Source organism: Larimichthys crocea, chromosome XXII, assembly GCF_000972845.2.
Source record: "Larimichthys crocea isolate SSNF chromosome XXII, L_crocea_2.0, whole genome shotgun sequence".
In the NCBI taxonomy this organism is placed as follows: domain Eukaryota; kingdom Metazoa; phylum Chordata; class Actinopteri; family Sciaenidae; genus Larimichthys; species Larimichthys crocea.
The window spans coordinates 10,661,169-10,682,764 of record NC_040032.1 but is presented as its reverse complement, the minus strand read 5'-3'; the positions used below and the strand labels follow the sequence as shown (position 1 = coordinate 10,682,764).

Genomic DNA, 21,596 nt, shown 5'->3' with positions numbered 1-21,596 from the left:
AAATCTAAAAGGATGAATCGGTGGAAGCATTTTCACTAAAGAGTCAACAACAGATCTCAGGTCTGCTAAAATAAAACTGAATTTATGTATAGGACGCCAATGCTCCCACATTTAACACCAGTTTCTTTAAGGCATTATGTTTGAAGACCAGCAGCTCCTGAAACCGCACACACGAAGCTGCAGTGTTGAGCCTGTTGTACCTTTGAACACCTGCGCTTCCATCTACTACTGTTGATATGTCATACAAGGAGTGACAGCATTAGTTGGGAGGATTTAAAAAAACAACTACTACTACTACTACTACTACTACTATTGAGCAATTTTTTCAAGAACAAATGGAAGTTGGTTGCTCAGATGATCATCATCATACTGTGTATGTTTTTAGAAAAACAACAAGCATGCCTGTACAGGGAACGATGATCTGAGCGACCTCTGTGATATCTCTAAAGACAGAGGTCAACAGTGAAGCGTGGCACGGTGTCACACTCTGTCCCATTCCATCTGCACTGCCACTGTTTATGCAGTCCACGTTACCAATCCCATGAAACGTAGACCGTGGCACCTTTTTGCTGGATTTAGCAGGAGCGCACTGTCGTATTCCTGCAGTGTTGTGATTTTTATCATACACAGACTCTTTAATGTCGACAGATTTCACCTCGGAATCCTAAACCCTGCCTTCACCCAAACATAAATCTGCATTCGAAGCATGCTGTTCTGGAAACATGCTCAAAAACTCTTGCACTCAGTTCCCTGCCAAGTAATTCACAGTTCATTCACATTCACCTGTTATGGCAAATCAAATGACAATATGCTTGAGTTGCCTGTTGCAAAATACTGGGCTTGATTGACTCTGACCCCTAGCTTTTTTACATGAGCAACTTGTCAGTTTGTCCAGTTGCTGATAAGAGCCAGAAAATCCCTCCTCTCTAAGAACGCCAGCATCACTCCCTATTTTCGCTGAGCCCTACAAACTGTCAGTAGATAGCGGCATTTTTAAATGACAGCCGCTTATCTGAGCAAGCTCCGGTGCATTTGCCGAGGGTGGAATTGGTGATACACCAACCACATTACTGTTGGAAGTTCAGCATCCTTTACTCATCTTAAGGCACCTTTTTTTAGTCCTGATGTGTTTGGGGTTCAAGGAAATAAAAGCACGGCGTCACCGGTAAATAGGTATGATCAGCATCAGCATCACTGATAGCAAAAAGATGCTGTTTGAAGTTCAAACACCCTTTAAGAGTTATGAGACAGGCAGAGCTCACATTTTAATTGCTAATAGGAAACAATGTTTTCTTTTATCTGACTGTCCTTGTAAATGACTCGACTGTCTCTAATTAAATTGAAATGTTCCACTGGACCGTTGATATGAATGGCACATCTATTTACATGAAATTAGCTTACGTCTTAAGATACCTCTTTAAAAGAAAACACACTGGGGGGAGGAAAAAAAAGAAAAATAATTACATCCAATTAATGTCAGTGAAGGCTAATTTGACAACTCGTCCTGACAGCCTGTTCTCTGTACTTACTCATCTGAAACATGAAGAACTAATTACAGGTGATTCAGATTGTAAATTAAATTAAAAGCATTTATTCATTCCAAATGATATGCAGCAGCAACCCAATTAACTGTGTACTTTAATAATATTCCAAAGATAAAAGAATCCCATCTTGTTTTTTTTTGTTTTTTTGTTGTATTCCTGCAGTAGTCACTGTATTAACACTGAGCAGGTCTTTCCCTTTCCCATCCTCGAGCCATTTTCAGCTGAAATTGTTTATAGATTTAAAGTATGGCATATTGTGGCCTGGATATGTCAAGGGTGGATATTAAGGGATGAGGCGGCACGAAAAGAAGAGAGGAGGCACAGAAAGGACTTCTCAGAGGGAGTTATTCTGAAGACGATGCTCAGAAGGCTTAACTCACGCCATGCTTGGCTTTCTAATTTACTGCAGAATGACAAGCACTCGGCGGCATCGAAAAATAAAACGAGCAACATGTATAATATTTCTTCAAATCTATAAATATTAAATGACAAAAAGGCTACAAGTCAAAGCTGACCACAGTAGTAAAATTCTGGGGAGGGTCATCTGGGTGAGGAAAACTTTATGACAGTGAGGGATTGTGGCTCCACAAGTCCTTCCTGCTCTGACATTAGTCATCATTGCCAGTTCAGTCATTTCAGGGTTAGAGGGGATATTCGTCATCTGTTGACTTGAGAGACTCTTGTTGAATGACGGAGGATTGGGATATTTATGGACAAAGGAAGCAAATATCCCTCTGCCAGTGTTTGGAGGCACCGGTGTTGAATTAGATCATTGGTGGCCTCACTTATTTATGACTATGTGGCTTCTTGCACTCACACGAGAAGACATACTGCTCTGTCAAGGACAGCTGACAGAAAACTACGTGTTTATGAATTATATCTGAAGAGTTGCAATACAATGTATGTCTTAAGCAAGAGACCCCACCTGCCCCCGTCCTTCCTAACCCATCCTCCAATAAAAACCGATCACGACTTCAAAATAAACGTGGCTCTGCAGTGAGAGCTACAGCAGTGTCGCACACCGGCATGGAAGTGGCTATTAATGTCCAATGAATCTCACAGATTAGGTATGAAAATATATTTATGCTTGAGTTCACGACCAGTTGCTGTAACCTGAAAATGATGATATAATATAGATAAGATTTGCATGGGAATTTGAAGTTCACCTTTCTGTAGCGATGCACCCCAGAACCTGTGACATCGCTGTTGGGTGTGGTTGCAACAGATTACATTTGCAGGCTTTAAAATTTACTTGATTTAATGCAAGGCACTAGATTAAATATATAATGTGTAACATTTCTGCATTAAAATGTCTAAACACACTAGAGCTATGTTGCGTATATTTCGTTGAGTTGTGTACTTGCATTACCCCAAATGTTCAGAGAGTTTTATTCAGACAACAGTCTCGGTTTTCTTGCTTGTCTTGTTATCTGTTGGTCGGATAAACTGCCACACATCCACTACAGCCGTAAGATTGGTGCCTTTTATTCATTTATGTATTTATTTATCTTGACATTGTACTGTAGCTGATGTCAATCAGACTGCGTCAATAACCCTCAAACACTAAAACATCTCCTTATGTCCATTTTAGATTATATTTTAATCATAAATAGGAATCAATATAAATCATGCATTCAACAGTTAAATTCCTTACATTGGCCAATAATGCTGTTTCTAATTTAAATTCCGACATTATCTGCCGCTGCAGACGTTGCCAACTCTGCTTCCAAGAAGCTCATAATGAGCGAGTGCATTATACCAGGAAGAAGTGAGAAGAGGGCATAGAAGATGATGATCGTGAGCCGTCAGTTGATTTGATTCTTTATGAGCATGGAAAGTAAGGTCGTAATTTTCAAAGACGTGTGATCTTTGTGTCAGTCGTCACAGTTTTCAGTTGGTTGTAGGCTGCTGCACGCCGTCGTCTCTTGTGTCGCTCTCTCAAAGTTCACCGTGGAAATGAAACGACGTGCAGGCGGCTCTATCCTCGTCCTCCCTGGCTTTGCCAAGATAATCTTTTGAAAAGTTTGTTCATCTGGTTCACAAAGCATATGTCTTTATCCAGCAGGCAATTATTCAAAGTGTTGTACTATGTACTTATCTAGGCAATTATCCAATGTATCACAAAATTCCAGTGAGATTATGTCAGATTTTTTTTTTTTTCAAGTTCCTAGTTAAAACAGTGTTGGTATGAGCCTCCTTCCAGATGGAGACTTTAATTATGGATGTGATAATGCCAGAGTCACACCTTAACTGAAAAACTCTATTTCCTTTTACACTTAAATTCACTGCATGTGTTTCTCAGTAGTCTCAAAATACAGTCAAGATAATTTTTACACACAGAACTACAGACATTTCAAACCAAATCAAACATCGCCAGACAACACTGTAATACTATTTGAAGTAAATGTTATTATCTCAAATCACACACACTGCGGCTGTTAAAGCAAGTAAGACGGACAGCCGACTGCGCGGTCGTACATCACGTTGCATTTGGAGAGATATCTGAGCCTTTCAAAGAGTTCACACAGGCTTTGAAATGGGTTTATCCAAACTGCCTCAATATTTTACTGACAGACTGGCGACAAAATGTTACGCACGGTCGATGCTCAGAGGCGTGCGCGACGCAACGCAACAGCTTCTTTGGGTTGACACACAAACTCGTGGAACACGTGACTAAGCTACAACAGAAAAAACTGCTCAGCTTGACCTTCCTCAAAGCAGATACGTGGTCGGATCACATCAAGGCATAATTCTCTTTATCATAACACATGAATCCTAAATTCAGACGTCCCAATTCCCATGCAATCTTGGCTAGAAATGTGACTCGTAAGTAGGCGCCTGGTCAGTCCACCACCATTATTACACATTGAAATATTGGACCCACAGGGACTGAGCTAGAATATGTTCATGGTTTTCCAGAAAATCAATATTAATAACACTGGTGATCCCTTTCATTAACTCTTTATCCTGCACCATGATTGGTTACTCAGTTGGTCCGTGACCAAATATCAGCAAAACTAATTCCCATCAGCATTAGATGTATTTTTTTTTGCATGCTAACAGATGAAGACCATTGATATTAGCATTGAGCTCAAAGCACCTGCATGCAGCCTCATCCAGCCTCTAGCAGAGCTGGAGTTAATTATTAAAACTTTACACGGGCTCCTGAACGCTCGGCGGAGACGCCTCTCCAAAATGTCAGCTCTAAAATGATCTTTAATCTACCTGGTTATGCCAAAATGTTTTAAAAGGTGCATTTATCTTTTTCAGAGAGAATTTGTCAGCATTCATCAGGCATTCATCAGAATGACCCAGTGAAATGTGTGAACAGCTGCTGGATTCTGAGGCGCAGCCATTCGTGGTTTACAGGCTGGACGTTCCTCACCGTGTTAATTATCATACCAGCAGCCATAAATATTTCTAATCAATACTGATCTGTGCAGACTTGTTTACAGGAATAACATTCACCTATAATCACGTTCTTTATTTATCATTATGTATTTATCTATTCTATATGTTGTAATAAACAGATTTATTGATTTTAATCAATTAATTTTAATTACAACGCATGCCCACTGAGCGTCCTACATGTTTTTTTTTCAAATCTTAATTAGTCATTATCATGGTACATTTGTTCATTTATTATTAAATGAATAATTTACATATCTTTGAACACTCTGTTGTCTTTGACATATAAATCAAAGCTTTGAAACATCCGCAGTGAAATGACAAAAGTGCATTTTAAGATGTTGCCCTACGGGAATAACCGCGGTTGTGTCCTGGGATTTCTTTCTTTATTTATTTCTTTATTTATTTTGAAGGGTCTCAAACTGAAATAACAGCTGAAGGTTATGTTGAAACAAAAACAGGTTTTAGAGAAGAGCCCACAGCGCTGCACTCTCCATCATATTTTTGTGGGTTTGTGAAACACGGTTGCGTTTCCCTTCGACAGTCCTTTAAACACAGCATATTAGCTGTCTTTGTGCCACTCCTCGAGGCTTTGCGCTGAGGGGCCACGAGCAGAAGAATGGTTTATATTTGTCTTGTCTTCTGCTTTTGATAAGGATAATAAATCCGTCCTCTGAGGCTTTTCACTCATCTCTGTCAAAGACGTACTAAAAATGGAAGGTGCCCTATTGCTTTCTTAGCTCTCTAATACCATTCAGTGTAAACACACTGGCCCTGAAATCAGACGTTTGAGACGCAGAAAAGAAGCTTTGAAAAGTAATTTTCACAGCATTGAATAAACAACTGAATGTGTTTGATTCACAGGTCAAAACTGGTTTAACGTCACCAAATCAACCGGGGAGAACATATTTCACCAGTGATTAATTTTTTTTAGAATAGGTCAACCTTTTTTTTTATAGAATTAATTTAACATGATGGCTTCAAATCTGAGTCTTTATGTATTTGAAGACATAAAGAAGATATCTTGATCTCAGGAAAGGACCCGCTGTGCCGTGCGAGAAAATGGGACAGGGAGATAATGAATATTGAATGAGCATATCTACTTCATGCAATCATCCCCATTGACCAAATCCCATCGGCACACAAATCATCTGTGTGGTTATGCCGAGGTAATTAAGATCTAGTGTGTGGAATTAATCAAGTCGTGGCGTTGCAAATGTCTTCAATCACTGGACCTGTCTTATCTGTGAGTACCTTTTTGCTACTGCAAGAAGGGGAACAGAGATGGTGACATAATATTGAAAATAATGAGGTTTAATTTTGTTTATTTATTTCCAAAGAAGGCCCAATTCCACCTGACTCTGAGATGGACGAGAAGATGCTTTGGCCCTCTTCAATTCAGAACAAACCAATAGGGATACCAAGTGGAGATAGTAAAGAACTGTTATGTACTTCCACATTGCTGTTTGTGTGAGTGGAATATCGTTTGGGCTTTTATCTGGGGAAATACTGTACCCTCTCAGGCTTCTTGGACTTCCACAGATAAGAGAAATGAGTGAGATTACTCCCCATTTTTCTTCTCAATGCCAACATTTTCTTTTCCATTGCTAGTTGTAATTGTGCCCTCCAGACTTTTATACAGTGAGCTCCAAAATTGGCTGGCCAAAGAAAACAGCTCTGGCTGATTCAAAATGCCCCAATGAGCCGTTTGCTGGTGTTTTTTTTGTGTGACACAAGCAGGAAAGCAATCACCTTTTATTGAGTTAGGTTAATTAAATATGGAAATCGGTGAAAAAGGCAAGAATATGATCACAGTTCTTACAGAATGTCTCAATTTCTTGTGTAATTACTTAATTTGTGCAATTGTTGTAAGTGCTATTGGATCGTTTGTCAACTTCGAAAACACAATTATCCATGTAGGGCACATATTTTTTTGAAACTCTGCAGTCTTTTCTGGCTGAATCAGTTGGAGATTATTCGTAGGGGAGAGAGAGAAGGCGAGAGATCACAAGACATGAATCATGTCAGCGAGTCTGTTTTGGCTTTGGTAATGTGTACATGAATGTGTGGGTCTGTCAACACTGGCATGACTCCCCAGTGCCACTTCAGTCAGGGTTAGCACACAATTAGTGAAAGAGAAGTGGTTCACAAACGTTACACAAACATGAATGATGGTGTTTGTTAAAATATGTGTGCAAAATTTAATTGTATTTTATTTGTAAGGGATTGTTTACAATATATTAGAGTTGGCCTATGTCCAATTTTAATCTGAAGGTCCTTAGCAGGTCACGATTAAAACATCCACACAGTGGTGGAGCATCACTAATCAAACTGGGTTTAAAAGCTGTTCTCCATCAGCCACACAAACATGGATGTCATATCTGTGACATCACCCACGGGTTTCTGAGAGCCAGTGTGAGGCTCAGTCTGGTACATCTGGCTGCTGCAATCTTGGCAGTCCTGCCTCTGCTGCCTCCCGGCTAATCCAAAAATGGACAAAGACGTGGACAGTCAGTGGACCTGAGATGATCTGAATGAAGCCTGGGTGCTCAAACAAGCCACCCGTAACAGCATCCACCTGTCAATCAAAGCGTCCACGCTCTTTATCCTGCATAACTTCTGTCAATCAAAGCGTCCACGCTCTTTATCCTGCATAACTTTGAGCCTTAATATGATTTGGACAGGTTTGACTTCTATAAAAAAAAATCACCCTCAGTGCAGTTGTCATGAACAGGGGAAAAACTTTTTTTGTACCAGGCTGTAAACATGAAGTTGGACATTTTAACATGGAGGCTTATGGAGATCGACTTATTCTGTAGCCACTCAAGTGGCTGTTGGGGGAACTGCAGTTTTTGGCACGTCCACATTGGCTTCACGTCACAACCATGGAGGATGCCACTTTTAGTGTATGATAGACAATAGAAACGAGGGTTTTGTAAACCAAGCAAAGCTTATAAAATGGTTTGGTGACAGTTTCCTCCAAAAAGATCAGCACAAGCCACAGCCAATGTTTTTGTCATTACAACTGGAACACAAAAACAGACACACACACACATACATCAGGGAAACCAAGCTGTTAGAGGGTTGATCCATTGTCCATGGCTCTGACCACTGGCATGCATTTGTGCACACAGCTTATTTGCGGTTCAAGGTCAAGCTAATTATGTGGCAGAATTTAATACAAATGTTTGAAATTCACTATCCAGTGATAAATGGGAAAACAAAAGGTACATATGAGTAAGGAAATGTCCCAAATCATGTTTGATTTGTAAATGTGTGTGCACTTTTTGCCTTTTAAGCATCAAGCTGCTGCAGCATTATGCACACTGTCGTATTTTTCAGTGCTTCTGAAGTCTTCCCAAAAAACAAAGGCTGGGATGTTGTAACAAAATATCGTGATGGACACCATATGCAGAATTATATGAAAGGAAACTCAAGAAACTCAGCAGTAAAATAGATACTGGATGCAGTTATTTCTTTTTAATGGATAGACCACATATAGTCCACATATTTCACTCTGAGGCACCAGTGTGTGCAAATAGTTTTTAATTACTTTCAGCTTTAGAAAGTTTCACTCCCTCACACACAGTCGCTGAGATAGTCGGCAGCACGGTTACGACAAACGTCCTCAAAATTCTTCCTTTTTCTCAACCTCCAACTCGAGCTCGCACAATCGGTTGAGCCCTTGCACAAAGATATTAAGACAGGATGACCTTAGCCCAGGAAGCATAAAAGCAATGAAAGAATATCGATTCTAACAAATTCACAGTAGCTTTCAAAAGCTAAAGCATCCAAGTTTTTCTCTGTTTTTTTGTTTTGTTAGTTATAACCAGCTGAGCACTATTTTCAACGTGCTACTTTCTGTTTTAGTTCTGCGTTTTAATTTCATATCATTTGCCAACACAATAGCCAAGTAGTAATAGACTGAACTACCTTAACAATACCTTAATTTGAAAACGGTTAATTTTACCCACATTTGTTGATGCCCTCTTTCAAAATAAAGCTATCATCTATTATCATGAAGACATTCATCCAGTTCATGGTTGAGTGATTCACTTGTTGTTGTTGAAGTACCCACTTTCTCGTGCACTCAGCTAAATTTTAACAAATGTCAGTCTGACGTAAATTCAGCAATTAATCTGCAATTCAGTCAGGACTGAAGGTAAAAGTCTCCAAGGTAAAAGTTTCCCATATTGTTCAACTCCTCTGAACTGACATCATGATGCTATCTGTTCTGCGTTTAGAAAAGAAATCAATAATACACTCCTAACACTGAGCAGCCTTGGTACTCTGTTTGTTTCTCCCTTTCTGCATATCTTTGCAACAAGCATAATCTCCTACGCATTTCTTTCTTTTTTTCTGACGTTTTGCCTTTTATTAGATTGCAGCAGCGATGCAGACAGGAAATTGTTGAGGTAGAAACAGGGTTATATCACACAACAAAAGGTCTGGCCAGCACTGAACCGGGTCTTGTGATTACAGCATCTTTTGCACTTTCTGCAGAAAGTCTCATTTACACATGCTCTCCATGTGAAGCAAGCATTATCACGGGCAGTACTTTTTTTTTTAGAACAGCGTGTCTCAGGCAAGTGTGCATTGCAAATAAGGGCCATGATTTACATTTGGAATAAGCAGAGGTCCACCATGGTTTAGTTGCTTGTGGCTACCAAGGGCATCAGCTGAGCACAAATATAAAACATGTCTCAGAATTCAGCACTGATAATATTACAGTTAGGGCTTTTTATAAACTACACAGATCCTCATGTGGGTACAAATTCCCGTCTTTAGGACGGGCGCTGAAAAATAATTTATCAGAGATATCACTCTCTGATTGACTCCTGCTGATGTGGAAATTGGATGATTAACTATCTGAAATTGTGCATAACCTCTCTTAAATATTCCCTAATCATGTAGATATTTATATATTTTTTTTTTTACTTTCCCAAACCACCATCCATATGTCAGCGTCAAATATGATCTGAATGGTTGATTCATTCCATCCCAAGGTATTAGTTCCATTTGACTAATATTTGAATGGAAATTGCTCAGTCAGATGCATTCACCTTGAAGTGAGCAGAATCCATCTCTGGGATGACAGTTTCTGCCTAAATAAGCATTACTGGGAGCTGCTCCTCTCACTTCAGATTGGACACAGTTATTGTCACCATCTAAATTGTTTATAACCTTAGGGTTAAAGACGGCTATATTTGCATACATACAAATGAACAATTTAATATTGATGAAACTGACATTAGGGTTGAAATGGCAGCAATATTGACTCGTTTCTCCTAGATAACAAATGTCTGAGTACGGGAGGCTGATGATAAATACACTTACCAAAGTGACTTCTTACTGTTTTTTTTTTTTTCCTCAAAAAGAAAAAGTCAGAACCGTTTGTGAAGGAGAGTCTTAGTAATTGTTTTCTTGTAAACATAACTAAATACCGCCGGATCATTTCACTCTTCATTAGTCTTATCTCTTTGTCCTAACACGCTCCAAAAACTTATTAGGCAACCTCCCGCGTCCCCTCCCGGTAACTGTTTCAAAGCCGTCATTATCCAAACCATTTACAGAGCAACAAACCTGGATTCCATTCTACTCAGACAGCTGTGCGCTGCATAAACTACAATAAGTGCCTTCTCTCGGCAACGCTGGAACAAAGTTTCGATACGAAGTTTAATACTATTAAAAAGAAAATGTTCAAGAGATGAAATGATTTCTCTTTTGATCTCAGAGTGTAAATACGTCAGTCTCACACACACACACACACACACACACACACACACATGATCAGTCCTTGTTGATGCCTTTCATATTTTCTACGCTCGTATAAAGGCTGGCTGCCTTAATGCAGGCGGATTTAGCTTTGACCTTCAAGCGGCTCTCATGTCCGTTGTACTTGTAGTCAATAGAGTTGCTAAAAATGGTTGGAATATTGACCGATTATATGGAGGAGGGGGGGGGGGCAGTTTTATATATTGAGCCCCCTGCTAACATGTTCCTATCAATGCCGCGTCTCTGTGTGCACCCTTTTAATTCCCACACAAGAATATCATGCAGAGGTCAGTGGAAGAGCCTCTGATTGCACAGAGAACATTACACCTACTGATAACAGAGGATGCTTGAACATTGAAAACATTTAAAGGTACCAGCTTCTTAAATAATTCATGCCCTTATAGCATGCATACATCGACTGCCTCTTCAACACATCGTGCAGCATTAGCAGAGAGGGAGAACTGGGCAGGGCTGGGATGGGATCAAATGTGACAAAGGGCAGCACATCTCTGTGAAAGCAAAAGAGGACCAGCCTTACATGTTAAAGTCTGGCTACAGACATAAACAAGCTTTTGTTCTACATGCTGTGACTGAAGCTAAGGCGGCTGATTAAAGCTGTCTGATGAGTCAAGACCGAGGCAGATGTAGTTATCTGAGATCAAAGTTGGAATCATGTGCAGCTTTCCGTGCCAGGAGCACTTAAGCTCCTACACAGTATAAAGCAGACCTGAATCTAGTCGCTGTTCGATTCTAACAAAAAAAAAATCTCTCGGTATATAGAAGAAATCAGTTTCTTCTCAAGTCTGCCCTGCATTTCAAACAGTTAAGTTACAGCAACAGTTATTTGTTTCTAATTCATCTGCAATCCGGGTTTGTTTGGAAGTATCCTGATGCCCTCGTGAATCAGACACAGCCCTTCCTGACAAAGTTAAAAAGGTGCAACACAGTCTGTGTATGAAGGTGTTTGGGAGGCGGATACATGTGTCAAACACAGACACCCAACCAACATTACAAAACTTCAATTATTTATTTCAAACCAAAAATCTCAACTTTAACAATGTGACGATGAAGGTCCGATATGCCTGTTGCTAGTACTTTTCAATGATATGTTATTTTGAGAATTCTTATATGTCAATTTGATTATTCATCATTAGGAATCGACCTATTCAGTTTTTTTGGTATGAGGACTTGTTCACAGAGGTAATAACTGAGAGACTAGAGAGAAATGTTGACTGACAACAACAACAACAACAAAAAAAAACCTCAGATCCCAAACCAGCTCTGTGAAAATACATTTTTAAGTATATATTTATAGTCTACACAAGTAAATTTGTCATGTCACTTGTTTCAAGTCACTGTCCTTTTCCTTGACCAACAGCAGACATTATAAATATGTCAAGTTAAATTGGGAAGACGTGTTGAGTGCGAACATAATGTTGAGAATTGTCCAAATGTGTTTTTCATTTCGCCCTGAGTAAGACTTCACATTACATCTCAGACGCCACCAGACGTATTAGTCTGAGAATTAGTTTTATATAAACACGTTTGACAAAAGGGCAGGGTCAGCAAACCAACATAAAACAGACAGACAACATATCTTTGTTTCTCGTTTCCACACCACAGAGATATCCCCTCTCAAATTTCACTCTAAGTAATTTGGGGGCAAATTCAACAGTTTTGTGCAAAAGTGCGTTCCAATGTTTGCTGTAAGCTAATATGAAGCTTGAGCAGTCTGAGTCCGACTAATCAAGTGACATTGCATTTTTGGCAGGATGAAATTCCCACTTTGTGTTACAGTCCTTCTGCCACGGCAGCGAGGAAAAGCAAGGAAACATTGTCTGCTGAAGCTCAGAGATTCATAATGAAACACTTTGACTTTGTAAGATCCACTCACTCTGGTAAATATTGACAGAATCATGCCAAAATCCAGCCAACATTTTCTTCTACTTACTGTAGACTGAATATTGTTAAAACAAATCAATATTTTGGTTTAATGGTAGCAGAGGAGAAAAAGCAGGGAACTGTTCCCCGAGCTGGGAACTTAAGTGTCATGATAATGTCTGGATGAGACGTCACGACATGATTTGTTTTTGCATTAGAATGAGTGAGTTGTTGTTGAATATTCATGTTGTAAGATGAGGATTATATTGTGCATTATACCATATTAATGATTGACCATTCAATTCATTCACTTTCTGCTAATTATATTTATTCATTCATAAGTTCCCAATGTCTTCATTTTTGTTTAGATGGTAGTATTAGTATTGTTACTGTTAATCGCTGGCAGAGTGATACACCATGAGTTGGTGAAGTGGACGTCCATTAAAAAGGACAAAGTTGCACTGTCCCTGTGCCCAGTGGACATGGTATCTATTCTGACATTGGTTAATATCTTCAGGGACTAGTGTGTGTTTGTTATCCAGTTTTCTAACTTTAATAAAAGTACCTAACCTAAACATAACCCCGATCTTAATTTCCTTTAATAAAAAATAAATCCCTTTCCTAACACACACACACACAAACACGATGTGTGTGTGTGATTCCTGCCATCGCCTCTTACAAGTTTCATTTCAAAACATTTCACAAACTCTGCTGGACTGACCTCAGCCTGTCAGCCCCTCATGAATAAGTTGCGTAACATTAGTGTTTGTGTGTGCCAGTGTGAATCTGAGCTTCTGCAGATGACTGAATCCATTGAGTGAAGCGCTCTTTATTCAGTCTACCCGTGTTTTTGCTTGGGTATTAGCTTGCTTTGGTCAGAGGCCGCCCCATTGTCTGCTAGCTCTGCCCATCCTTGCATGATATGAATGAAGATTAGCATGGATTGTTTGAATAAACCACCCAGGGTCTGGTGTTAATGCGTCACAGCAGGAAATTATGTGAATGTCACTGCATGTATAAGTGAAATAAATGAGAAACACACTCTGCCAGGATGAGCCCGACTGTATACGGCCGCAACCAATCAAATCATCGTTGGTTTAAGTGAAATGGCTTTGTTCGTTTGAGCATGTTAAAATCAATACGCCTACCTCCTATATTAGAGCATGGATAGTTGATCCGGGCTGCGAAGTTTAGCTTTTTTCTTCGGCTTTCCGCCTATTCTTGTTTGTGTGATACATCAAAAGTGATTCATGCGGGCCGCGCAACAAACAATGCCAGTCTAATTTGTCATTTCTGCATGCTTGGCACCCTCGCTCATAGTGGAGCTTTGGCAAGGTCACCGGATGTACCTGACCCGCTGTAAGGCAGAACAATGAGGGTCAAAAACATAATGCACATGACATGGATTGAAATGGATTGTAGTCTTATTTATCCCCGAAATACCACTGTGGAGAACTGACTGCTGAAAATGCTGCACATAGCTGTAACTCTTCCCTCTTTCTCTCTGTGTTGTTGTTATTAGACCCTCTTTATCCTCGTGTTAAATTGATAGAAAAAAAAAAAAGGCGTTAAAAGGACGTCACGTGACCAGATGTTGTGGCGTTAATCGACTGAGGGAGGTGTCTGTGAACAAGCGCCTCTGTCCGCCCCCTCCCTGTACCCTTGACTCTAATTAAGACCACATATCTTTAGATTTTGCTGAGGTCAGGGAGGGGGTTTTAATTTAAAAGCCATTAAGACTTGCACATAGTCAGGTCTTGTGTTGCATCCCGGGCAGATATCATTTTAATTAAGTCTTATCTTTGCCCAATTTCTCCGGTACAAGACATCATCATAATTCCTCAATAACAACCTTGGAATACACTGAACAACAGTTGGGTAAATGCGATGAGCTGCTCATATGTTACAAGTATTGACCCGTCAGGCTTCTTTGCCGAACATGATGCCTGATTACATTGGTTATTTTGTACATTTTCTGGAATTTGAATCAGTGGTATTATGTTGAATAGCTGCTGCCTTTAAATGTGGAAACAAAATAACGGGATGCAGTATGCACGTGTATTCAGAGTATATCTACTTTTTTTCAGTCAGCATTGGGTATACCTACTTCTAAATCCCCTCTGATTGGATGGAGGAATACTTCACTTAACTACTTCATTCAAAATGCACAATTATCTAGCTGTCTCATCCGTATGTTGGTTAGTATTTACGGCAAAATTTGCACCTCGTCTGTGGCTAATGTTGATCCTTACTCCCCCTGAAGTCGAGCAGCAGAAGTCAAGTGACAAAGTGCAAAAACTACTGGCTCAGAAATGGGCCGTAAATTAAGAGTATACACACTTCTCCAGACACCACAACCCCACTGGATATACACACAGGACAGTGTGGATAATATATTTTATGTTTAATGACACCCGAAGGTCTACTTCCATTGTGCTGAAGTTTTTGTCTTCTTCTGCAGAGAATACTAGAAAGTGGGTGATAAAATCTGTAGAAAGCCTCACACCTGCTAAAAGATATAATTGTCCTTTGGCACTGTATCATGTGGTGCACTTAGTGTGTCTTATTGTAAAGAGAAAAGCTTTCACTGTGAAGTCAATTGCATGTGAGACAAGACTGACGAACACACAACAGAATGCAGACTGTGGCCGTCATCGCTTTCACACTTGCACAAACATCTGACGCCAGACAAGAACAATGCCATGTGTCACTCGTGTCTTCCCCTCACTGATGGCATCCAAAGCTGTCAGCGTATTGTCATTTGTCGCCTCCCGTCCCAATATCTTAACAGCACGCCAAATTGATGTTAAGGTAACAGAATTATCTTATTCAGTCTTCTCCTGAGACTCAGAAGCTGTCATGGTAATTGTGAGTGCTGCTGTTAGATGCACAGCAAAGTGGCACTCTCATCCCCAGTGGCCAGCATCCCCTCCATGCATACAGATCTGGCTGGGGAGAAACCTCGCTGGAGCCCATTAGTAAACAAAGTCATTGCGGTTTAGTGAAGTTCAGACTCTCATTAACTTGAACCCTTTCCCTCAAAGTGCCTCTTGTTCTCACGCTATGCATCAAACAAACAGGAGCTGAACTGAAAATACCCATCATCCACCTACAAAGTTTGTCTAAAAGAGTGCCTTACAGCGAGGCCTGGGGTGAGGCTTTAACCCATTATCAGTCGATATTCAAGGGTTTTGGCACAGGAAGCATCTCGGTTAGGGTATGTACAAAACACAAAAACAACTGTAGGTGGACTATGCAAATAAAGTATTAAATTTTGCTGCAGGTAAGCACAATGAGAGTATGTGCAAAAATGAGTTTTCTGATCAAAGGTTTCAGTTTCTGCCTTTTTAAGTCTACAGGGTGGTTACGTAACTTTTAATTAAAGACATCAGCGCAGATCTTTCTATGCGGAGGTCAAAGGGACAACTTTTCATTAAAATGATCTATTTCATATCACTGTGAGGGTTCTTGACTTGGAGAAAAAAAAGCACTTGTGGTGTGATTTGTCTAAATGGGTGAATTGCAGTTTAGACTGCAGCGTGTCACGCTTCTGTTCATTCACACTGGACACATGAAAAAGGAGCTGCTTTTCAAGGCCTGAATATAATATATATATATTTTTTATTCATAGAGCACTTTTTTCAAAATCCAGGTAACAAAGTGCTTCATGGAAATAAATAAGAATAAACCACAGGTCATGAGATCAGATTTCAAACGACAAAAACAGATTCATGAAAAGAAAAAGGGAGATACAAGATAAAATAAAAACACGAAATATAACCTGGCTCAAGGTTTTAACTTGATCAAACACACGTTCATTTAGGATTAGATCAGATTCTGGCATGTTCCAAAAATGAATTTCCAAGGACGTTCTGTGGGCCCCACACAGTGTTTGGTTTCCCAGCCTTGGTTGTATCTCGATCAATGTTAAGGACCTGAATAACAATAGCAATAACATGTTTTGTAGCACTGTGTCGTACAATGAGTCAAATTCTTAAGGAGGATGGTGAATAGTTTCCCTACAATTCACTTCCACCGTAAGGGGTTCTTGAACCACTTCATGTCATGGGAGCCAAACAAAACCCCAAACACTGGACCTCTGTCTGAAATCATTCAAGAGCACATCAACAAAAAAAAAAACATGTTTTACAGAACTTACTGCGGTAAGAGTGGTGAGTAATAAACCTTCTATTCCTCATTCTCTGATTTAAATGATTGTGGAATTGAACTCTTTCTCTTTTTGTTTTGTGCCCTCCTGACCTGCGGGCGCTCCCAAGTGATGCCAATTAGTATGAGTGAATATTCGAACCATTCATTAGCCTCAAAATAAACCAAGCACATTCACTGTGATGAAATCATATCATGTTTGACAAATGTTCTGATTTCTAGTGTCACTTTGCTAAATGCAAGTGCACAAACACCAGTGAGCTCAGTTTGGGAAGCCACCTCCTAACACCTGAGCCCGGCAGGCTGCAAGACCATATGGTCCTCATGATACAGCAAGTGATGCTACCTGGCGATTAAAAGAGAGAGAGAAAGAGAGAGGGAGGGGAGAGAGAGATCAAGAGAGAAGAGAGAGAGAGAGAGAGAGAGAGAGAGAGAGAGAGAGAGAGAGAGGGGTTCTCCAGGAGCTGTAGCCTACTTAACGAAAAAAAAAAGATACTAAGCGAATTCAGCTTTTTTTGAGTGTTCGCACGTTTACAGCCTCAGCCAGACAAGAAAAAAAAAAGAGAGAGAACACCGAGTAGGAAGGAAGAAGGAAAAAAAAACATACGAGGAGACTTGGCTGATGCATCTCTCCGAGAGCATCCATTTCACGGCGATTACAGTTTGAAGCGGAGGAGACGGTGCGCATTTCTCTCCTCTCTCCTCCGAACTCAGTTTCCTAGAGCGGCTGCGTGGCGCAAAGACACTTTTTCTTTTCTCTCCCTCTCTCTGCGTTCATCGGCACGGACAGTATTTCATAACAAGCCTGTTTACTTGGAGCAGAGAGGAAGGAAAAAAAAAAAAAGAGAAGAAGCAGGTCGTCCGCAGTTCCAGTAGGCGACACTGCATCTTGTTTGTGGAGTGGGAATTTGCGATCCGCAGCTCCAAGACGCAAAAAAACAAAACCAAAAGGAATAATCCGACGGTTCAAGTTTTCCTGGAAGTTGCGCAGTGACAGAACAAAAAAAGAAAAACAAACATGGGAATTTGTGGCTATTTGGCGGTGCCTGGGAAATGCCTTGTCGTCCTCGGACTTAAATTGTTATTCCTTGTACCCGCAGGAGTTCCAGCCAGAAGCGGGGATTCTGTAGTAAAGGACAACATCACCGTCAGACAGGGGGACAGCGCCGTCTTAAAGTAAGTCTTTAACTATATTTCATTGGCGCATCACTGTAATATCATCTCCCTTCTCCGTGCGCAACGGATGTTGACTCTCTCCTGTTTTTCCAGCATGTGTGCGTCCGAGCAGCTAACCGAGCGCAACGGTTCAGGAGTTACTAAAGGTCATCACAACCTATAGACAAACTCAGAAATGCTTATTTTATATGCATATATTAATTATAATAACAGATGCTGCACGCGCGTCCGTGCAAGTTATGATCTAACGTGCAAAACTGTGCGTGCATCCTCTCGTGCTCATTGCCCTTGAACGTTATTGATTCGGTTGGTTAACGTCTTGTTGAGGATGCACAGAGCAGAGATACTCAGATATGGGGAGGGGTTGTGAACGTATTGATTTGAGTATGAGAAACAAATGCAATTATGACTTTAATTTTCAGGGCTGTGATGTTTTCGTTACACTTCATGAAATGTTTTGGGAGATTGGACAGACAGCTGAAAATCTGAAAAAGAAAATCAGCACTGTTGTTTTAAAGGCTCCTGCTCCTGAGAGGACTTTTGTTTTTCAGCGGCCTTATCACACTTAATCCTATATATATTTTAATCTCCAGCTGTATCGTGATATTCCTCAGGGTTTTACTGTGTCTCTTTATCGCATGTAATACGGTTTTCTTATCTATCCTCCCCTCGCCTGTTTATTCTCGCCTCTAAACTGTGTTGTGTGCTTGCAATAGTTTCTCTGTATAGGAGGAGATCAGCTGTGGGGATAGAAAGTCGGAATCCGTGAGAGCGATAGGGCCCCCCCACTCCACCAACCCACCCACCCACACAAATACCAAGACACACACACAAATACACACATGCATATTACACACACACACACACACACACACACACACACACACACACAGTCTTGTACAAACAGTGTTTTCTTATCACTCAAATGTGCCTGGAAAAAAGATTTGAATTGTACAATTTCTTAACATAACAGTCCATTCATTGGATATATCTACTTATTCTCTGGGTCACACGGGGGTGTTGGGACCAATCCCACTTGACATTGGAAGAGAGGACACACTGGACAGGTCATCAGTCAATCACAGGGCTGATAAAACATAATATTTTATGGAAATGAATAATAAACTGTAACGATCAACAACAAAGGTGATGAATCAAAAATGAAAAGAGAAGCAAACATGCACACGAAACAGAGCACAACAGAGAGACAGCAAGGAGGATTTGAAACAATACAAATGTGTGCAAGGTTGTGAGGGTAAATCATTTTCAACGTGCACAGTTGTAACAGTGTTGATTGCTGATTTTAATTTTACAATTAAGACATGCAAATGATGTGCTGTAAGAGCAGACATGCATGTGTAGTTCTTATGTGACTTCTTGGTAATGTACAGTAGTCACATTACCATGCCTATAAACAAGGCTGCACGTTCAGTACCTCAAGCTGTCAGTGCAGGGCAGCACAGTTCAGCCGGCTCCAAGCTGCCTGAAACGCGAGGTATCTGGACAAGAATTATTGCACAGTCTGATGACCGTTGACACGGACGAGAAGCTAAACAGCTTGCCGTTGCACCTTGGACGGCTGAGGTGGAAGGTGATCACGTGCCAGAGCTGCACCAGCTCACCGCAGACAGAGTGTTGTCCAAGATGGAGTTCAGTTCAGTCCTTATCTTCTCTCTGCTCTGTGCAAGCCTCAGAACTGAGCCTGTCTCACCAGTCTGTTAATCCTGTCTTCATTCTCAGCCATTTCAAATGTATGTTGGCCTCTACTGATTAGCAGGACCACTGAAACTAACCATTCCACTGTTCTCAGCCTGGATGGTGACAGGCTGAAATCCTTTTCTTGCTCTTTTCCCACATTGATGTTGAGTTGCAAATGGTTGCAGCCGGCAGGACTCTTATTTTCTGCAGGTCTCTTTTCCGTGCCCTAACCTATGAACCCCACAATAGAGGAGTCATCAAATTACTTGTGGAGCTGCCATGACCCTGACTTGAATCTTAAAAGGAGAGGTGTAGAGAGTGAACTCGAAAGCTGACAATACAGTTACCCGGGGCGTCCCTGTGCTGTGCTGTGCAGTGTATCCAAGACACTGCCCTGGAGGAAGATGAACTGGTGCCTGTCAGTGAGCTAGTCAGTCCATAATCCAGGAAACCATGCTATCCACCTGCATCGCTTTGAGCTTCTCCCCGAGCAGGAGAGGCTGGATGGTGTTGAAAGCGCTAGAGAAATCAAAGGACATCATTCTCATCCTCCTTCCCAGTTTCTGCGGGTGGGAATAAGGCCTGTGGAGCCGGTGTATGATAGCATTGTCTGCAGATTTGACAGCTAACTGGTACATGCCCGGAGCACCCCGAGGCTGTTGCCGTGTGGACCCACTGCCTTGTATGCGAGGAACCCCTCATCGCCCAAGAAGTGGCAGTAATGCAGAGGCTTGGAAAGGCAGCTGGCTGCTGAGGTTGGAACTCAGGGAGGCGGGCCAGCAGCAGGAAGCCTTGGAGAGGATGCTGGAGAGGAGGGCGGCTGTGGTGATGACCTCTTATTTGATCTACATAATGGGTAGACTAGACTAGAAATTGACTGCTGCTGCTGTGATTTTATTTCAGCACATTATGAAAACGCAGCCTTTATTTAACTAATTTCTACCAGCATACTTTACACATGCATTTCCACATAAATCACAGTGCCTGGAAGCTGCATTTTGCCACATAAGCATTATATATGTCATATTGTCACTACGGCTATTTGAAAGTCAGGATCTCACATTCCTGTCTTTGTGACATTGCTCTGAAGGTAAAATTACTTCATGGTACCATGTAGCAGAAAATGTTGCCTGACAAATAGAGATTTTAAGAGAGATACATTCATGCCAGCTTGGCACAGTTAAGCTTTTCAATCTCAGGATCCAAAAAAATGTGCTGCGTGCCAATTTAAAGGTTTATCAAGGGGTTAAATGCTTTTAGACGAGGGAAACATTGTGTGTGATTTTAGAAATGTGTTTTAAATGAAATATTGCTGCATGTGAGTGATTTCTTTTAGCTGGCAAAATTCCCTTTTTTTAGTTCTTCATGGTTTGTTTTATTAAGACAAGGGGAACACAAAGCTGTATCACTCTCACATAAAGAAAGCCAGTGCCAGCAGGAACCAGCACATCCAGCAGATGTGAGCAGCAGAATAATTAGCATCATCCAACACGGCTTTAGTAGCAATATCACATCACTTTTTCATGAAACTGAGATCACCGGGAACAATAAAACGAGTTCCACATGTTAAAGAAACAAGCAGCTGATGCCAGTTTGTCTTCGGCGTGGTATTTCCAGGTACTGTAATTCCATTTATATCCTGACCATCGTGATTCTTTGTGAATAATTGATTCTAATTTGCTGGAATGATGCCAGTATTTGCGTCAATGTGGAAATTGTAGTAAATATCTGATTCTAATTAGCTGAAAGCTGGGAGGGTGTGACACCCCTAACAGGCATGTCTGGTGTTGAAAGTTCATCATTTCAGTAAACTGCAAGTGATGGCAATTAAAATGCAGGTTAGGTGGTGTTGAATAATGTAATAATGTGTCAGAATCCCAACATTAGTACTAGCTGTGGAGCCACAGGGCATTTCTTCTCTTTGTTAATCAGTGGAAAGACTCATCA

The 21,596-nt window shown here is 40.8% G+C and overlaps 1 protein-coding gene across 3 annotated transcripts in view; it reads left to right on the top strand.

The window, feature by feature from the left end:
* Positions 1-21,596, top strand: part of opcml (opioid binding protein/cell adhesion molecule-like) — a 232,935-nt gene that overhangs the window by 81,855 nt on the left and 129,484 nt on the right. For 2 of the 3 annotated variants that reach the window (XM_019267867.2, XM_027273815.1), the window contains exon 2: positions 17,876-17,951. In XM_019267867.2, the coding sequence (XP_019123412.1) occupies positions 17,876-17,951 (76 nt within the window). Of the gene's footprint in view, positions 1-17,195; positions 17,952-21,596 lie in introns of those variants that run through there. The other variant, XM_010745483.3, reaches the window with a different exon arrangement.